The sequence below is a fragment of the Passer domesticus genome, chromosome 2 (assembly GCF_036417665.1).
Source record: "Passer domesticus isolate bPasDom1 chromosome 2, bPasDom1.hap1, whole genome shotgun sequence".
In the NCBI taxonomy this organism is placed as follows: domain Eukaryota; kingdom Metazoa; phylum Chordata; class Aves; order Passeriformes; family Passeridae; genus Passer; species Passer domesticus.
In genome coordinates, this window is record NC_087475.1 from 86,730,487 (window position 1) to 86,749,609 (window position 19,123).

Below are 19,123 nucleotides of genomic sequence, written 5' to 3' on the forward strand. Positions count from 1 at the left end.
CACTCCAAGGACTGTCCATTTGGTAGACGTCAAAACAAAAGCTTTGCTGGTCACAAGCTTGAAACGCTTGTGAGGCCGCCAGATTTTGTTATGCAAACATTTCTGTTGCTGTCCTGCACCCCGCCTCCAGTCCTCCCCCTTTTCTGTTTTGAGGGAGGTTTTCCCCTTAGGGAAGCCTGCTGCATTTGTGTTGTGGCACAGTGCAGGACTGTGCTGGTGTCCTAGTTTTTTGGTTTGAAGGTTTTCTTTTTCTGCGGCTGGCTTTGGGGGCAGTCCTGGTCAAAGTGTTCTGGCTTCTTGTACTGGAAGCAGATGGCATGTCGAAGCTGCTCTGGTGGCATCTGTTGCCTCCTCACTCCTGGAGATACAGCTGCCAGAGTCCTCGGAGTTGTTGACTTTGGCACCACCTCTTGTGCGTCAAACCATTCTGCCTTCCTAGCACACGCTTTGATCATCTGTGCTAATGTAGGTGGAGGGTCGAGAGGCAGTCCCAGGAGCACCCTGTGGCAGACCTCATTGGCATTTCTCTGTGCCGTCTCCTTAATTAACTCTGCCTGTAGCACAGGGTCTGCTACTTGTCTATCTGTGCACAAAGCTGGTCGACAAACTGCAAGAAATTCTATGAAGCAGACAGTTTAATGTTAAGGCAACTACCCCTAGATTCAACAGTTGGTAGCTGGTAAAAAGCCTTTTCTGCAGCTTTTGGGATTTTATCTAGGACAAATTTAGATAACACCCGAGCTTGGTCCTCGGCATTAGCTCACTCGCCCTCGCCACAGAGATGTTCATATGTGATGTCTTTATTTTCTAAATCCTTTGCCCCCTGGGTGCTTTGCTGAAGTTCCACCAGGACTCCTCTCAGGGATCTCTTCCAGGACCTTTCCTATAGATCAAACTCTGTTTGGGTAAGCCGACAAGGGAAAAGATCACAGAGGTCAGTAGGAACAAATTCGAGAGATATTAAAGTGGGTCTTATCACGCTTCTAAAAATTTCACTGTTTCTGCTGAATTCTAACTGACTTTTGCATAACTCCCTCTTTGTTTGGTAGAAGAAGGGCTGATAGATTCAAGGCCCGCTTCTACCACCAGTATATAGGGCAGGAGCCACTGAGGGAATTACTTCCTTCCCCCACTTTTGATCCCCAGGGTTTTCTCTTTCAGCTCATCCCTGTGGGACTCGGCAGGAGGAGCACACCACGCATGGGGACCGGCAGTGGGACCACCCCCTCCCCCAGCCCCACTCATGTGGGCACTGGACAAGGGACCACCCCCCACCCGGTCCCACCCCCGTAGAAACTGGGTGGGGGCTTCCCCTCTCCCCCTGTGGGACCCGGTTTGAGGGGGGGTGGGAAACAGGAACAGGCAGGGGGGTGGGTCTGTGTGGAGAGGTGGAGCAACTGTGGAAACCAGGGGCGAGGTTACAGGATGACATCGTGCAGGGGGGGAACATGGAGGGAGTGTGGGGGAGTGTCGAAGGGAAGGAAGATGTTGTGGGAAAGGAAGGGGTTGGATGAGGAGATAGGTGGAAGAAAGGGATTGTGGGGAGAAGGGTAATCAGGAGGGCCTGGCATGTCACTGCCGCCATCTTGCCTGCCGACCAGGCGGTCGGCGCCATCTTGATGCTGACCATACAGTCGCTGCCATTTTGGGGATGGGTGGGTCAGAACGCAAAATTGGGGAAGCAGGAACTATGTTAAAGAGGTGAAGGGAAGGTGCTCTGTCAGCCTGTGCACAACTGCCAGAGCCGGGGTACGGAGCGGGAAGTGGGAGGCCAGGGAAATGGTGGCTGTGCCAGGTACCCTGCGATTCTTGGGGTGCTTTGCACGTCCCTCTCAGTTCAGGGGGAGAGGATTTGGTTGGAGGGGTAGGGGAAGCCGTAGAAGGGGAGGCTTGCTGTGGCTGTCCCTTCATTTCCCTCTTCATCTCTTCTTTCCAAATCAAAAGGAACACAGGGAGAAATTTAGACTTTTTTGTCTCTCTGGTCCACCTTTGCGGTTAGCAACTCTCCACTTTCGTCCAAGGCAGAAACAGAATTCACATTCTGCTGGGTACATTTTGGGAAATGAAAAGATAACCAGCGAACAAACGGTTTAAAAAGTCCTTTGGAAACCTTAACGTTACCACTATTAAGGGTTTCTCTGCCTTGAATATAAACGCCTCTCTGTAATGCAGAACACTTTGCCCCCATTCTGATGTTATTTGTTTTCTGCACAACTTGAATCTACCTTCCTTGCAAAAAGCACAAACAGAAATCGAAAGTGCAACAATGTCCACAGCCCTAGGCAAGTTTCCGCAGTTTCCCCACGTTCAACTCTGAGGCAAGAAGCGAAACCGCGTGTGTGCAAAACTGCACAGATTTTAAAATGGCCACCGCCAGCTGCTGGCTCCGCCATGCCCTGTGGCCACCACGCCGGGCTAGCCTGGGGATCGGTGCCACCCACTCTGGTCACCCGCCGCTCGCCCCACGCCGGCTCCTGCACCCGTCTGCTTACGGCAAAAACATGATCTGCGGCTTCTCCGCTGCCACCTGTGCCACTGCCGTGCCACCCCACAGAAACCGCCACAGCCGGAGTTGCTCAGGGACATGCGCTGCTGCCGGGCGCGGCCCGGGCTGCTCCGCTGCTACCGCGCAGCTCGAAGCCACTCCATTGGCACTGCTTGCAGCCTGGGGCCACCTTGCCGCTCGGACCGCAGCAACCCGCGCCGTGTGGATCCACAAAACTGCCCGCAAACACGAGCCCCTCCACAGAGGGCTGCACCCTTCCCCTGCACCAGAGACTAACCCCCACCACACAGGGGTCACTCTGGGGGTTCCACTATCAGTCGCGGGGTAAAATCACCCCTTCCTGGGGACCTGGGTTGGCTGAAGTGCTGTGAGGAAGTCCTCTGTCCTGCGACTGGTTCGTTCAGGGCTGGAACGAGTTGTCAGTCCCTCCCTCATGATTTTCCGACATCCAAAAAGTGACGGAGAACACCGAGGCAGCTGACAGTCCCAAAAGCTGACAAAATACACGCGTAGATAACCAGCCGCAGCATGGGATCTCAGACCTTGTAGGAAGGCCCACGTTCAGGTGCCAGCTGTAAGAATGATCTGGGGGCCTTTGAGGGTTCTAATCCGGCTAGCTCTGGAAACATGGGCCCTCTCAGTCTCACAGGGAGAAAAGTAAAAGACTGGCAGCACTCTTTTCTCTCAGGGCCAGTTTATTTGTTGATAGGAGCGATCCGGGAAAGAAGGAGGTGTCCCAGAGGGAAAGAAGAGGGAGTCTGCCGGTGGGAGATTTTAAACCCGGGGGAATGGGGGAGGCAGGAGAGGAGCCACAGCCAATGGGATAAAAGTGATGGGAGGGTCGAGGGGAGGAGAAACCAGGGGAGAGACCACCACCACAGGGGGTTTTTGGGGGAGAGGGAAAAAACAGAACAAACCATGTGACACAAACAAACTATTCAGTGCAAATTACCAAACCTGAGTGCAAAACAATTAAGGAAACTATTTAGTGCAACACATCAGGAAGGGATATTCAGAGACCACCTAGTGCATTGCCTTGCTGTGTGCTGGGACATCTTGCACTAGACCTGGTAGCCCAGAACCGTATTGAACCTCAAGGCCTGTGCACACTCATTCAGCAACCTGTTCCTTTGTGTCACCAACCTCAGGCTGAAATGGCTCTGCCTTTTCTTGACAGCAACACCACAAAAGCTGATGCCTGATTTCTGTGCAGAAAAACTGTGGATCTGCCCAACACCCAGCCCAGTCATGCAACAGTGAGGGGCAGCAGAGCTGTAGGTCTCAGCACTTCTGGGGAGTAGCCTCCCTCAAGATCCCAGCTCCATATCCAGACATCCTAGCTTTGGGATACACTGGAGATTCCCATCTCCCCTCTCCTGATCTGGCCACTTTCTCTCAGCTGCTGAGACCACTTGTCCTGCCCCATTGTGGGCAGCAGGGACAGGGTCTCCAGCCAGCTGTGGTTGTGTGAACTGCTGAGGGGACTGGGGGCTCTGGAAGGAGCAGCTGAGGCCAGACCCAGAAGCTCCCTCTCTGGAAGGGTCCTGGCCAGGTTCAAGGGAGGACAAGGACAGTTCTGAGGGGTTTGGGACAACCAGAGTCATGGGAGATGTGTCAGCAGGATGCACTGGGGACAACATGTGGACATAGGAAGATCCATGAGGTAACATCTACCTCCTCCTGACCCATGGCTTGGATTGGGGTCCCCAGGAGGACGGTGAGTTGAGGACAGGTTGACCAAACACCAGCTCTGTGGCCACAGAGAAGGAAGGAGCTCACTGCACCAGCACCCAGAAGTGCTGCTTTCCTAGGAATGCAGCTGCCAAAGACCAAGTTGATGAGACTATCCAAAGTATCTCAAAGCTGGGATATCTGCACATGGATCTGGTTCTTGAGGGAGGCTACTCCCCAGAAGTGCTGAGACCTACAGCTCTGCTGCCCCTCACTGTTGCATGACTGGGCTGGGTGCTGGGCAGATACACACATTTATGTGCACAGAAATCAGGTAACAGCTTTTGTGGTGTTGCTGTCAAGAAAAGGAAGAACCATTTCAGCCTGAGGCTGGAGACACAAAAGAACAGGTTGCAGAATCAGTTTGCACGAGCCCTGAGGTTCAACACAGTTCTGAGCTACCAGGTCTAGTGCAGGATGTCCCAGGACACAGCAGGGCACTGCACTAGGTGATCTCTGAAGATCCCTTCCAACCCAAACAATCCTATGGCGTTGGGATTCTTTGTCCCTTTCAAAAATTCCCCAGCACTGCCCTGGAATGATCCCACCCCGCAGAGCCAGTGTCCCCCTGCCCCTCCCTGGGGCACTCCATGAGTGAAAGCAGCACACTGACAACACTGGCTTCCCAGGGATTCTTTTATTAGCAGAAATAAAATTATTATTATGTTACAAGGGGGAAATGCCCTTGGAGTCCAGGTACCAGCTGGAAAAGGACTTGGCAATCTCAAGAGACTGTTGGAGGTCAGGGCCACATCACAACACTCCCAACATCGTGCCCCTCTTTGAAAATAAAGAGCAGGCTACGAGCCTGCAGCTCTTCCAGTGGCCTTCCCAGCACAGCCAGATGCTTCTTCCTATGAGGATAAGGCACCATCTGGTTCTGCCGTGGTCACAACCATCTCCGGTGTCGGTGCCAGTGCCGGGAGATCCGATCAGCTGCCATGGAGCGGGGAATGCCAGCGTGACTGGGAAGAGCCTGCAGTGGTCAGCGATGGGGATGTCTTGTGCTTCCTGACACCAGCACCTGTCCTGCAACAGCAGCATTCCTTAACTCCAAGGATCATCCCAGGGGGACACACAGACCATCAGCCCTGAGCCCACAGACCCTGAAGCCCTGCAGTCTCTGCACAGAGCAATGGGACACGTTCCCTCCTCCAGCATGGAGAGGGATATCCAATGTCAGCTGAGGGGACAGTCCCCATTTCAAGGCCCTTCCAGGCACATCCCCAGCCCTGCACTGTCGGGCACCTCTCCCAACAGGGAGGCCTCCCATTGTCTTGCTGCCCCTTGACTCCTTTTGTCCCCTAGTCTTACCTGGAGGCCAGGACAGGGTCACCAGCTGGGCTGCCCCTCGCTGAGGTTGATCTGCTCCAGGATCTGGCTGTACCTCCGGGTCAGGGCGTTGGTGTCCCTGGTGAGGTGGGTGAGGACCTGCTGCAGGCCAGTCAGGTGGTGGGACAGGCACTCCTCGAGCTGGGCATCCTGGGCCTCGTTGCTGTCCAAGGATGTGTCCACGTCGCTGTCGGCATCGCTGGGGCTCTGGTCACCGACAGAGGCCAGGCCTTTCTCCACCATGGGCTTGATGGCCTTGAGCAGCTGGTAGCGCTCGTAGAGGTCCGTGCGGCTCTCTGCAGCCGGGGCTGCCCCCTCCTGCTGCGGGAAGACCCCTCGGAGCAGGCTGGGGAACATCACCTCCTGCTCCATCTTCTGGGTGGCTGAGAAGTACTGCTCCATGGCCCTTCTGCTACAGCTCTGGCAGTGCTGCTCTGGGCTCTTCTGACAGTGTCACCTGCTCCCTGTCCCCGCAGGGGCTTTTTATGCAGTGCTGGGGCACGTCCCTCCCCTGCTGTCCTCCCCTGCCAGCCGGGGTTGGGCTGGATGCCCTTGGGGTCGGGCTTGGCTCCAGCCCAGCCGGGGCTGGGCCCTGCTGTGTCCCTGGCTCTGTGCAATCTTTCCCGGCCCAGCCTCCCCGTGGCCTTCACCCGAGCTGGCCGGGGGTCCTGATGCCTCCCCATGCCAGGAACTACGGGGGATAGCAAGGAGGAGAGGTGCCCTGGGTCTCTCCCATCCTCTCCTGTGTTAGCTCAATCCCCCAACACGATCAGAACTGGGGCCCTCTGGTTGCGGGTCCAGCTCCTGCCCCCCAGTATGGCAAGGCTGCAGGGGACCGTCACCGCCCCTCCTTCCTGCTGCCATGCGCTCAGGACGTGAACACTCCAGGGACATTGAGCAACCCCTTTAGCACACATACAGAAATCTGGAACACACTGGACATACACTGGAACATTGTCCCACTGGGACAATGTCTGGGGACAATGGAGCCTGCTGGTGTCCAGAGATGTGGTTGCCCAGAAACATCCAATGCCCCCACCTCCCCCTGAGCTCAGCAGGGATGTGGGCAGGGACAGGAATCGGACTCCATGCTGTGTAACTCCTGTGGCAGCAGCACAGAGCCATTGCTGCCCCCAGGGGATGCTGGACATGGCTTCCCTGCCATTGTCCCGATTCTGGGAGAGCAAAAGCCACTCCTGTTGCTGGCATCTCTCCCTCTGTCCCCCTCTGTCCCACACAGGTGCCTGCACTGCCACTCTCCCTTTGTCCACCCTTTCCCCACCTGTCCTCGCCACTCCTCCTGTCCGTTTTCTTGTCTCCTGGCATCTCTTTTTGTCCTGCCCTGGGGCCCATTGCTTCACCAAGGAGTGTGGGTGCTGCTGGCCCCGTGCAGGTGCCAGAGAGAGCCTTGGCCACATCAGGGCACCTGGGCCATTCCATAGTTTCCAGGAGCTGCAGGCACATCACAGGGCTCTGGGGACAGAGGCACACATGGAATGCTCTGCCCTCCTTCTCCCCCCACTATTTCCCAAGCTGGTCGTAGTGAGCATGGCAGAATGTTTGGGGGTGACAGGGGCTCAGCAGACTCCAATGGCTCCCCAGTTCCTCACCCTTGGGACATGAATAATTGCTAAATCCTCTCTTTGCCTCTGTGAACCGTTACCCAAACATGGAGCACCACATCCCCTACATCCTGCAGGGAGATACTGGGGAGAGCTCGGCAGCTGCCACTGCCTGCAGGGATGGCAGGAGCAGGAGGACCAGGACTGCTGCTGGAGCACAGCACAGCCACCATGGGGTTGCAGCATGGCTGGGTTTGGGCTGAGCTGGACCGGGGTGCCCAGCCCTGGTTTGGGGCCCTGGGGAGGCTGCTCAGGGCCACCAAGGCCCCCAGGAGCTGCACTGATATCCTATGGTCTCTGCTGTTACAGACCCCCAGATTTGGGCAATCTTGGCCCTGACCTGTGACCCTCCCGGGGAGTGCACCCCAGCCCCAGCCTCAGCTCAGAGTGCAGATCATGCCACCACATGTGTCCCCATGTGTTGTGGCGTGATGTCATGGTTTACCCCAGATCCCCGGTTTCTCTCCAAAGTTTCCTTCCCCAGGTTTGTCACTCAGCTCTCATTTCCCCCACTCTGTCCTCTGCTGGGTACTCTCTATCTACCCAGGAATTCCAGAGGAGCGTCAAGTGACTGGGGAGATTCAAAAGATGCCCCTGCCCTTGGGAGGCATTGGAGCATCCAGGTTCGTCTTTCCCTAAGTCCTTGTCCCCCCGTACTTAGTTGGTCGTCCTTGGTGCCCCCCCACACCCCTGGGTAAAAGGGCAAGCAAGCCACACGGTCGGGGAGCTCTGTTGGAGCTGTTGCTGGATTCAAGGGCCATGCGGCCCAGAAAAAAACTCTGGATTAAAAATCTGTATCAGAACCAACTCCTTCCTTCACCATCGCATTAAAGCTTCTCTGTCAGAGGATCTGAGGAGCGAACCCTCCACGGAGGAAGTTCTAGCCTGCAAACACTGCAGCTTGGGCATACCTGGGCTTGCAAGCATGTGCCCAGCCGCGACCCACAGATAGCCAACATTTTCTCTGGGGTGAAACACCACCATTGCAGCTATTTGGTTCAGCAGTACGGCCAGGCAAGCCAAGGCATGACCCGTTCAGCAATATTGGTACATCCAATACCCAGGTGTCTATGTACCACCCTGGGCACATCCTCCTGTCTTATCCCTCTGTGGCACCAAGGGAAGGGAATGTGGCACCATGCTCGGCCTATGGAGCTGGGACAAGAAGGAAGAGGGGCACAGTCAGAGTGACAGCAGTCGCCTTGGCAGGTCACCATGATGTGCAATGGAGCCCTGCTCTCCTGCAGGTGACTGAAGACCTGAGTGCCACTGGGAATGGCTGAATGAATTCCTTCTTTTGCTTTGCCTACTTGTGCAGCTTCTGCTTTTCCTGTGGAGCTCTCTTCATTTCTGCCCACGACTTTTCTCACATTTACCCTCACTAATTCTCTCTCCCATCCCACTTGGGGGGAATGACAGAGCAGCTGAGTGGGGCTGAGTGTCCAGTGGGGCTCAAATCATGATATCCACAGGAAGCTCCAGCCCCAGGGCAGACATGTCCCACCCTGAGGCCATCCTGGGGGACACCATGATGTCTCTGAACCTTCAGGAAGCTCCACGGTGTCCCAGATGTCCTGCAATCATGGGGCTGCCAGTGTGTGCAAACCTGAGTGCAGCACAGGGCAGCCCGGGATGCCTGGAGCAGCCAGAAAGGGAGAAGAGGAGCAGTGGGTTTAGGGCTGAGGGGAGAGGGCAGGTGGCAGCATGGGCACCTGGCTGGGCTTTGAGGGGACAGTGGGAGAGCTGCCAACACTGAGGGTTGCAAAATGGAGGAAGGGCCCCATGGCCTTTCCCAAAATAGAACCAATTCCTCCAATTGCCACATAGTGCAAGATAAGAAGGGACAGGAGTCCTGGCCATTGACCAGCCATGGAGTGGGGCTGGAGCAGTGGGACCCCCAGGCCAGGTCAGGCAATGGCCTCAGGGAGCCTGGGCCAGGAGCCAGGGGTGAAAACGAGGAGAGGTGCCCGGGTTCTCTCCTGTCCTTTCCTATCCTATCTCAACCCCCTCAAAGTGTTCAGTTTTGGGGTCCTGTGGGAGTGGGTCCATCTCATGCACCCTGGGATGGCCAGGCTACTGGCAGCTGTGCTGCTGGGGATGTCACCTCCCCCACTCCTCGCTGCCATGTGCTCAGGGTGTGAACACTCCAGGGACATTGAGCAGGCTCTGTCCATGACTGCCAGTCTGAACACGGCAGCAGACACCGGTGTGGAACATCCCACTGGGAGGGCTCTGCTGAAGGAATCCTGCACAGGTCCTGAGGACATGCAGTGGGGACAGAGATGGGACCAAATGACACAAGGGGTGTAGCAGGCACAGGGCCTGCAAGGCCTCCCTGGTGGTCAGCAGCCTAAGATAGGAATTGCCTAGTCATGATGACTGGGCCTTAGAAACCCCTCTTCCATCTTCAGACCCTTGTTTATCTTCCTGTCAGACTACAGGTCACTTTCCTTTTGACCCTTACTATTGGACAATTTCTAAAACTCCTGTAGCCTTTATAAAGAGCTCCTTTTGCCCAGTTTGTCAGAAGATCCTGTCCCTGAGAACCTTCTCAGACGATATCAATGGAGACATCTCGGTGGAACCTTTCCCTGCATCTGCCAAAGGCACTTAGCAAGCTAAAGAGCTGAAATCACCTAATGAGCTGATAATCACTAAAGAGCTGAAATCACTAATAGCTGAGCTTGCTAAGGTTGCCTGTGGCTGGGATCTGCCTGGGCACTCAAACAGGCTGTGCTGAACAGGACTGCACTATCAGGACCTGGTGCAGCCAGCCTGGGATGCCCCAAAACCTGCCAAGGCGAGCCCTATAAAGGGAAAATGAGATTTCATGGCACACAGTGGAGCACAGATGGTGCCACCTTCACACCCATCACACCCATCCTGGAGCAGAGGTCATGGCTGGTCAATGGCCAGGACTCCTGTCCCTTCTTATTTTGCACTATGTGGCAATTGGACGAATTGGTTCTATTTTGGGAAAGTCCATGGGGTCCTTCCTCCCTTTTGCAACCCATAGTGTTGGCAGCTCTCCTGCTGTCCCCTTCCACTGTCCCCTCATAGCCCAGCCTGGTGCCCATGCTGCCGCCTGCCCTCTCCCTCACAGACCTGAGCCCACTGCTAGCCTTCCCTCTAATGGGCCCTAGAGGCACAGAGAGGGTCTGGCAATTATTCATGTCCCAAGGATGAGGAGCTGGACAGCCATTGGAGTCTGCTGCGCCCCTGTCACCCCCAAATATTCTGCTATGCTCACTATGAGTAGCTTGGGAAGCAGTGGGGAGAGCAGTGGGGCAAAGCATCCCTTGTCTCCCTCTGTCTCCAGAGCCTTGAGATGTGCCTGCAGCACCAGGAAGCTCTGGAGTGGCCCAGGTGCCCTGATGTGGCCGAGGCTCAGTCTGGCACCTGCACACGGCCAGCAGCACCCACATCCTTGGTGCAGCAATGGGCCTCAGGGCAGGACGCAAAGAGATGCCAGGAGAAAAGAATAGGGATAATAGGGGTGGTGGCAAGCGCGAGTGGAGAACGGGGGGGGGGAAACGATGTCTGGTAGTGCAGGCACCTGCGTGGGACACAGAGGGACAGAGGGAGAGCTGCCAACACCATGGGTTGCAAAAGGAACCAGGTACCCCACAGCCTTTCACAAACAGAACCCCTTTCGCGGACTGCCACACACCACAGGGACATGCAGGGACAGGCAATGCTGGCTGGTGCCCAGGCTGTGGCTTTTGCTCTCCCAGAATCGGGACAATGGCAGGGAAGCCATGTCCAGCATCCCCTGGGGGCAGCAATGGCTCTGTGCTGCTGCCACAGGAGTTACACAGCATGAAGTCAGGTCCCTGTCCCTGCCCACATCCCTGCTGAGCTCAGGGGGAGGTGGGGGGCATTGGATGTTTCTGGGCACCCACATCTCTGGACACCAGCAGGCTCCATTGTCCCCAGACACCCAGTGGGACAATGTTCCTGTGAATTTCCAGTGTATTCTAGATTTCCATATGTGTGCTAAAGGGGTTGCTCAATGTCCCTGGAGTGTTCATGTCCTGAGCGCATGGCAGCAGGAAGGAGGGGCGGTGACGGTCCCCTGCAGCCTTGCCAAACTGGGGGGCAGGAGCTGGACCCGCAACCAGAGGGCCCCAGTTCTGATCGTGTTGGGGGATTGAGCTAACACAGGAGAGGATGGGAGAGACCCAGGGCACTTCTCCTCCTTGCTATCCCCCGTAGTTCCTGGCATGGGGAGGCAGCAGGACCCCCGGCCAGCTCGGGTGAAGGCCACGGGGAGGCTGGACCGGGAAAGATTGCACAGAGCCAGGGACACAGCAGGGCCCAGCCCCAGCTGGGCTGGAGCCAAGCCCGACCCCAAGGGCATCCAGCCCAACCCCGGCTGGCAGGGGAGGACAGCAGGGGAGGGATGTGCCCCAGCACTGCATAAAAAGCCCCTGCAGGGACAGGGAGCAGGTGACACTGTCAGAAGAGCCCAGAGCAGCACTGCCAGAGCTGTAGCAGAAGGGCCATGGAGCAGTACTTCTCAGCCACCCAGAAGATGGAGCAGGAGGTGATGTTCCCCAGCCTGCTCCGAGGGGTCTTCCCGCAGCAGGAGGGGGCAGCCCCGGCTGCAGAGAGCCGCACGGACCTCTACGAGCGCTACCAGCTGCTCAAGGCCATCAAGCCCATGGTGGAGAAAGGCCTGGCCTCTGTCGGTGACCAGAGCCCCAGCGATGCCGACAGCGACGTGGACACATCCTTGGACAGCAACGAGGCCCAGGATGCCCAGCTCGAGGAGCGCCTGTCCCACCACCTGACTGGCCTGCAGCAGGTCCTCACCCACCTCACCAGGGACACCAACGCCCTGACCCGGAGGTACAGCCAGATCCTGGAGCAGATCAACCTCAGCGAGGGGCAGCCCAGCTGGTGACCCTGTCCGGGCCTCCAGGTAAGACTTGGGGACAAAAGGAGTCCAGGGGCAGCAAGACAATGGGAGGCCTCCCTGTTGGGAGAGGTGCCCAACAGTGCAGGGCTGGGGATGTGCCTGGAAGGGCCTTGAAATGGGAACTGTCCCCTCAGCTGAGATTGGATATCCCTCTCCATGCTGGAGGAGGGAACGTGTCCCATTGCTCTGTGCAGAGACTGCAGGGCTTCAGGGTCTGTGGGCTCAGGGCTGATGGTCTGTGTGTCCCCCTGGGATGATCCTTGGAGTTAAGGAATGCTGCTGTTGCAGGACAGGTGCTGGTGTCAGGAAGCACAAGACATCCCCATCGCTGACCACTGCAGGCTCTTCCCAGTCACGCTGGCATTCCCCGCTCCATGGCAGCTGATCAGATCTCCCGGCACTGGCACCGACACCGGAGATGGTTGTGACCACGGCAGAACCAGATGGTGCCTTATGCTCATAGGAAGAAGCATCTGGCTGTGCTGGGAAGGCCACTGGAAGAGCTGCAGGCTCGTAGCCTGCTCTTTATTTTCAAAGAATGGAACGAAGTTGGGAGTGTTGTGATGTGGCCCCAACCTCCAACAGTCCCTTGAGTTTGCCAAGCCCTTTTCCAGCTGGTACCTGGACTCCAAGGGCATTTCCCCCTTGTAACATAATAATAATTTTATTTCTGCTAATAAAAGAATCCCTGGGAAGCCAGTGTTGTCAGTGTGCTGCTTTCACTCATGCAGTGCCCCAGGGAGGGGCAGGGGGACACTGGCTCTGTGGGGTGGGATCTTTACAGGGCAGTGTTGGGGAATTTTTGAAAGGGACAAAGAATCCCAACGTCATAGGATTGTTTGGGTTGGAAGGGATCTTCAGAGATCCCCTAGTGCAGTGCCCTGCTGTGTCCTGGGACATCTTGCACTAGACCTGGTAGCTCAGAACTGTGCTGAACCTCAGAGCTCGTTGAAACACACTGGGCAACCCAAATGAGTGCAAAAACAACTCCCTCCAGCCAGAGTGAGGATTTCAGAGCTGATATGCTCTTGTCCCTCCTTAGCCTGGGCAAAGTTGCAGCCCTGTCTTATCCAGAGGGAATGGAAGATGAGGGGCAGACTGGAAGAGACCTGGGCCATCCCCATTGCAATGGCACCTCTGGCTGGGGCATGATGGAGCTCTGCCTTTGGAGCTCTTCGGTGTCTGGCGCTGAATGCAGAGGCAGGTGTTGAACCATAAGGAACATATGGAGACTGGTTCCTGTGAGGAGAGGACCATGGAGGGGCAATGTCCCTCCGGTGCTTTACCTGGCTGTTGCTCAAGGATGGGATCTGTGTCCCCAGGAGAACACAGCCACCTGTGCTGGTTTAGGCAGTGGTGGAGTTTTCTTTTTTTTCTGTACTGCCACTCTGGTGAGGGGACTGCAGCACATGGAAATCCGGGAGGAGATACTGGTGGGATTACTGATCCATACCAACCCAAGGGATATTCCAGATCGTATGACATCAGTATATAAAGTGGAGGGAAGAGGTAAGAAGTGAGCTACACCTGGAATTATAGCCTTTGTCTGCCCAGGTCACCATTACCTGTGATGGACCCTGCAGTTCTGGGATTGCTGAACACCCACCTGCCCATGGGAAGTGGTGAATGAATTTCTTGCTTTGCTCTGTTTGCATGCATGGCTTTTGCTTTCCCTGTTACATTGGTTTTATTTCAGCCCACGTCTTTTCTCGCTCTTGCCCTTGATTCTCTCTCTGATCCTGCTGGTGGGGCAGTGAGTGGCTGTGTGCGCCTTGGTGGCTGGCTGGGGTCAAACCCCACTGGTGTCACAGCGAGGGACACCTGCAGCCCCCTGCAGTGATGGCTTTGGGTTTGGGCAGCACTCAGCAGCTGCAGAGGCTCGTGGTGCCCCAGGGAAGTGTCACAGCAGGACACGGGGTGAAGCACTGGCCATGGCTGTTGAACATGCCCAGGGGGAGACGCAGATGTCCCCAAAGGCCTGTGACCCGGGGCAGCTGGAAGGGCTTGCTGACGTGTTGTGGGCCGCTTGCATCCCCCAGGAGCCGTGGGTCTCTCTCTGAGAGCCGCTGTCCCTGCAGCTGGCTCTGAGCCCGGTGTGTCACAGAACTCCTGCCTGCTCTGCTTGCAGGGCATTGCATCACGCTGCCCCAGGGATGTGCCCAGGCCTGACGCTGCCCCGCTGCTGGCCACGGCTGCTGGCCACAGCTGGCAAGAGGTTTCTGCGCTGGTCCCAGTGGGATGTTGGCAGACAGGGCAGATCAGGCACCTCTGGCGTGGCAGGGGGTGCTGGCTCTGTGCTGCCCTGGACAGGCTCCCAGGGCACCCACACTGCTACCAGCCAGCATGGGGAAAGATCTTCTTCTTCCAGATTGTTCAAGCAAATCAGAGTGGCAGCACTTATTTTAAATCTGTTTAGGGACATCATATCCATGAGAGAGCAGTGACCTGGCACAGGGCTCAGTGTGAGGAAAACAAGAGATAAAGCCCACTTTTGAACCAAAATATCGAATGAATAGGAAACCCCAATTTCCCTTCTCCAACCAGTTCCAGACATCCTAATCACACATCCTCCCCAGCCCTAACAATGGGGCGCTGCCTGTTCCCCTCCCTTCCCACAAGGCAGTTTCCCTGCCTGTACACCCTTGCCTTTCCATTTTTGGGGTGCTCTGGCCTTATCTGTACCCCTGGCTGCTGCCTACCATTTTCCGGGGCAGATGCTGGGGGAAAGCACCCCACAAATTCACACCCACTCACCCCTGGTCTGGCTCTGTGAGCCAGCAAGGCGTGCTCAGAGCAAAGGCAGTAGTGGGAGGGCATCCTTCTTGTCTGCTCAGCCCTGATGAGGCCTCACTTGGAGTGCTGTGTCCAGTTCTGGTCTTTCTGGTACAAGAGAGACATGAAGAGAGTCCAGTAAATAGCCATAAATGTGATAGAAGAGAAGGAGTATCTTCCATATGAGGGAAGGCTGAGAGAGCTGGTGGTATCCAGATTTGGAAAGAGAAGGCTGAGAAAGTTCTGATCAGTGTTTGTTCACCTCTTTGTGATAGAGGGGAAGAGGTGACTCCAGAATCTTCCTACTGGTCTTCAGTGACAGGACAGGAAAAGAGTGACAGACACACATGGAAACACAAAATAAATCCCATCTAAACATGAGAAAACCTTTTTTTTTTTCCTAAAACTGAAGGTGCTGAAACACTGTCACAGGTGACCCAGAAAGGGGGTGGAATCTTCATTCTCAGAGATATCCAATATCCATGGTCCCATTGTTGACCTTGCTTGAGCAGTTGTTGAAGCTGATTGTCTCCGGAGGTGCCTTCCAGCCTCTCCAGCACTGACTCTGTCTCTGTCCCTGTCTCATGCCCCCTTTGCTGCCAGCCCAGGAGCTGGCTGCAGGCTGCTCACAGCACCTGACCAGGAGGATGCTCTGCCAGACCTGGGTGGAGGTTGGAATATTACAAAGCAGGGCTGCTTTGGGCTGGGTCCTACAGTCTCTTACTCCTGTCATTGCTTCTCCAAGGACCCTCCTTCAGACTTGGAATTTTCATGTTTCTCCTCAGGCTGACAACTTCTGAATTGTAAAAATATCTTTTCTAACTCCCTAGTCACTTTTAAATCCTGCTGCTGGTCATATTACCTCTTTAATAAGCAGTTTGGGGCAAGCACCTTCAGACAAGTATCACCTGTTCATTATCACCTTCTTTTAGCAGCGTTGCTCTCTAGGCCAGCTGCCACGGTTGGGCTGGGTGAGACCCCCAGACCAGCACAGAAGAAGGTGAGTTTTCAGGCAGAGCACATGAGAAATTCACCTTCTCTGGATAAACCCATCACTTGCTCTCCTTCTCCACTCCTCAAAACTGCCCAGGTCAAGGCAGCTTTCCCATGGTGCTGCCTGCAACCTGCCTGCTCTGGGGGAAGGGGCTGGACTCACCATCTTGGGCCTGCAGCAGTGGTAAGGACAGCGGTGACAGGGCAGGATTGGAAAGTACCTGACAGACCCCAGGCACCTCCTCACCACCACACTCAGAGCACAGGGATGTAGTGGGACCCCCGGCCAGCTCGGGTGAAGGCCACGGGGAGGCTCAGAAGAGATTGCACAGAGCCAGGGACATGGTGTAGCTGAGCCCCAGCTGGGCTGGAGCCAAGCCCGACCCAAGGGCATCCAGCCCAAGCCTGGCTGGCAGGGGAGGACAGCAGGGGAGGGACGTGCCCCAGCACTGCATAAAAAGCCCCTGCGGGGACAAGGAGCAGGTGACACTGTCAGAAGAGCCCAGAGCAGCACTGCCAGAGCTGTAGCAGAAGGGCCATGGAGCAGTACTTCTCAGCCACCCAGAAGATGGAGCAGGAGGTGATGTTCCCCAGCCTGCTCCGAGGGGTCTTCCCGCAGCAGGAGGGGGCAGCCGCGGATACCGAGAGCCACACGGACCTCTACGAGCGCTACCAGCTGCTCAAGGCCATCAAGCCCATGGTGGAGAAAGGCCTGGCCTCTGTCGGTGACCAGAGCCCCAGCAGTGTGGACACAGACACAGCCACAGCCTTAGATGAGGGTGCAGACAGCAATCTGGAAGAGCGCCTGTCCCATCACGTCAATGGCTTGCAGCAAGTTCTGACAGACCTCACCAAAAACACCAAAGCCCTGACCCGGAGGTACAGCCAGATCCTGGAGCAGATCAACCTTAGTGAAGACCAGTCCAGTTCTTGAGCCTGCACTTCCCGTCTCTGAGGTAAGAGCCTGGGGACACGCAGTGCCAAGAAGAGCTGGCTGAGAGGTAATGTACTTTGTCCTTATGCCGCCACATCAGCTGTGTGGTGTTATAATGTTTGCATCACACCCCCAAATCCTAGGAGTTCTGAGTCTGCACTTCATTGCTCAACAGAAACATCCTCCTGGATTTGTCATTCTCAAATGCCATTGGTGCAAGCTGTGTCAGCGAACAAAGGCAACTCTGTGAGCTCCACGCTGTTCCTAAGGCTCCCCAGTTTGCAGCACAGGCAGTGTCTTTCTGCTGCTGGCCAGACACAAATGATCCAGGGACAAAAGAGATGGGTGGTTGAAATACCATGACTGGACTCCAGGAGATGCCAGACACTGGTGCTCCAGTTATTTCTCCTTTTTGTCTGAGGGAAAAATACAACAGTCATTTCTAGGGAGTTTGGCACTTTCAGGTTTCCCAATATCTAACTTTGGCACACCACCTGCAAACAGCTCAGACACTTCAGTCTTCCCCTAGCCTGAAAAGCAAAACCGTTGTCCATGGTGGTGGAACTTTCATCCCCTGAGGCCCCTTGGGGAGACATCCCCGTGATCCATCAGAGATGGGGCTCATGGCCAAGGTTGTTGTAGTGAAATGGAGAGCGTAGAAAAATGATAGCAACAACAGAGGGCATTAACAGGACTTTACCCTTGTTTAGGAAGACACCCACATAGAAATGAGGACATCCTGACCATATGTGTTATCCCCACAGGGTCTGTTCTCCAAGCCCAGTGGCACTTCTCCTGTGTCAAGTCCCTCCGAGGAGTGTCCTTTGTGAGCAGCACAGAGCTTGGCTGCCTGCTGGGTGCTGTCTGTGCCATCTGACTTGTCCTGTGGCTGATCCTGCCGGCAAGCTTCCTGCTTTGTTCACTCCTGTCCTAGGGGAATTTCTGCGGGGCAGAAATGAGTGGTTTGTGTAGTTGTTTTGTAGAAGGCAACTTTGAAGTGATGCTTTTTTCTGTGTGTGTCTAAGCCCCTCCAAACTGTTCTCTTTGGAAGTGTAAATAAAATGCAAAGCCTTGTGCAGATGTGTCCTGTGTTTCCTACCAGCTGTCACTTCTGTTGAACTACCATCCCCCCAGCACATGAGAATGAAGGACCTTGGCCACCAAGGCCAAGCTTCAGTGCAGGGAGATGAGCTGGATTTCTTTGGCAGGGCTTTGAGATTAATGTTCCTCTTTCTCTCCCACCTTGCAAAACCTCAGTGTAATCCTGCCATCATTTTGTCCTTGGAGCTGAATCCCAACCTGCTCCCCAGCATCCTTCCTTTCCTCCCCCTTCTCTCCTGGATTCCCAGCACCTTGTCCTCTCCTGTGAACAACCTGCTGGAATCCTCACAAGCCCCAGCAAAACAGGTGAGGCAGTTCTGCTCCTCCTTGCTTGGCCACAACACACTCCAGAGCTGGGAACAGAGGAGGAGGAGGTGGGGATGCTCAGCTGGAGTAGGAAGGCAGGACCTTGCTCTCTTCTGATCCCTGCAAACTGTGGGGAAACCAGGGAAAAAGCCCTAACTGGGTGGGTGGGCAGGAGCTGCAAGCTCTTCACAGGCAGGTTGGAGCTTTCAGGACAGGTTGGGTCCCACCTCCAAGTGACCCATTCCCTTCCAGACAAACCACCACCCTTGGGAAATCCTACTGAGCTGGGCACTAGAGTAAAGTGTCCCCTTGCCTGTTCAGGACATTTTTAAAAAACCTCAGCTGTTGAAATAGTGCTCCTTTGGCTGAACAAACACTGGTTCTCTATCAATTTTCCACTTTTGATCGTAAAACTGGGGATCTCTGAGCACCTGTGGTGAGAGGTGGATTGCCACCATGCCCTGTGCTTCACGGTCTGGTTGTGTTGTTCGTGTTGCTACAGGTGCTCTCTGAATCTGCCGTATCACAAAAGTGAAATAACATCCTTCAGGCTGAAATCAGAGACCCATCAGCTCCAAAAACCTCCATCTAAAATTAACAGATGTTCTGCAGATGGTATTCCTGTTTCCTCCACTCACCTCCAGGCAGCTCCATGCCTTGCTCCTGTATTCATGTTGACCCCTTTAGTGGGGTCCTGATTGCTTGGCAGCAAGTGAAGAGCCACAGCACTGTAAAAGGAAGACAACAGCAGGACCTTCCTGCCTTGTTTTTATTTTAGTGAAACTCTAATTGCAGAGAAAATAAAAGAGAAAATTTGTTGTGCTGTTTAACAGTGGAATGTGCTGTGGCAGCTCAGATCTCAGATACAAGCCTTCAGCCATGCATCCTGAGAAGGTAGGTGGAGC

General features: G+C 55.3%; 2 protein-coding genes across 2 annotated transcripts; one reads left to right on the forward strand and one right to left on the reverse strand.

Moving 5' to 3' along the window:
* Positions 1 to 4,933: 4,933 nt before the first annotated feature.
* LOC135295557 (thyroid hormone-inducible hepatic protein-like) lies at positions 4,934 to 6,078 on the reverse strand. The gene is made up of 2 exons (XM_064411326.1): positions 5,552 to 6,078; positions 4,934 to 5,266 (listed from the first exon to the last, which is right to left on the reverse strand). The coding sequence occupies exon 1, from the start codon at positions 5,969 to 5,971 to the stop codon at positions 5,570 to 5,572; it is 402 nt and encodes a 133-aa protein (XP_064267396.1). The 5' UTR covers positions 5,972 to 6,078; the 3' UTR covers positions 4,934 to 5,266; positions 5,552 to 5,569.
* Positions 6,079 to 11,632: 5,554 nt separating this feature from the next.
* Positions 11,633 to 12,803, forward strand: LOC135295558 (thyroid hormone-inducible hepatic protein-like). The gene is made up of 2 exons (XM_064411327.1): positions 11,633 to 12,115; positions 12,401 to 12,803. The coding sequence occupies exon 1, from the start codon at positions 11,696 to 11,698 to the stop codon at positions 12,095 to 12,097; it is 402 nt and encodes a 133-aa protein (XP_064267397.1). The 5' UTR covers positions 11,633 to 11,695; the 3' UTR covers positions 12,098 to 12,115; positions 12,401 to 12,803.
* Positions 12,804 to 19,123: the final 6,320 nt, after the last annotated feature.

Excerpts from the sequence above, each read along its gene's own strand:
- LOC135295558 (XM_064411327.1), top strand. The coding sequence starts at position 11,696 with ATGGAGCAGTACTTCTCAGCCACCCAGAAGATGGAGCAGGAGGTGATG.
- LOC135295557 (XM_064411326.1), bottom strand. The coding sequence starts at position 5,971 with ATGGAGCAGTACTTCTCAGCCACCCAGAAGATGGAGCAGGAGGTGATG.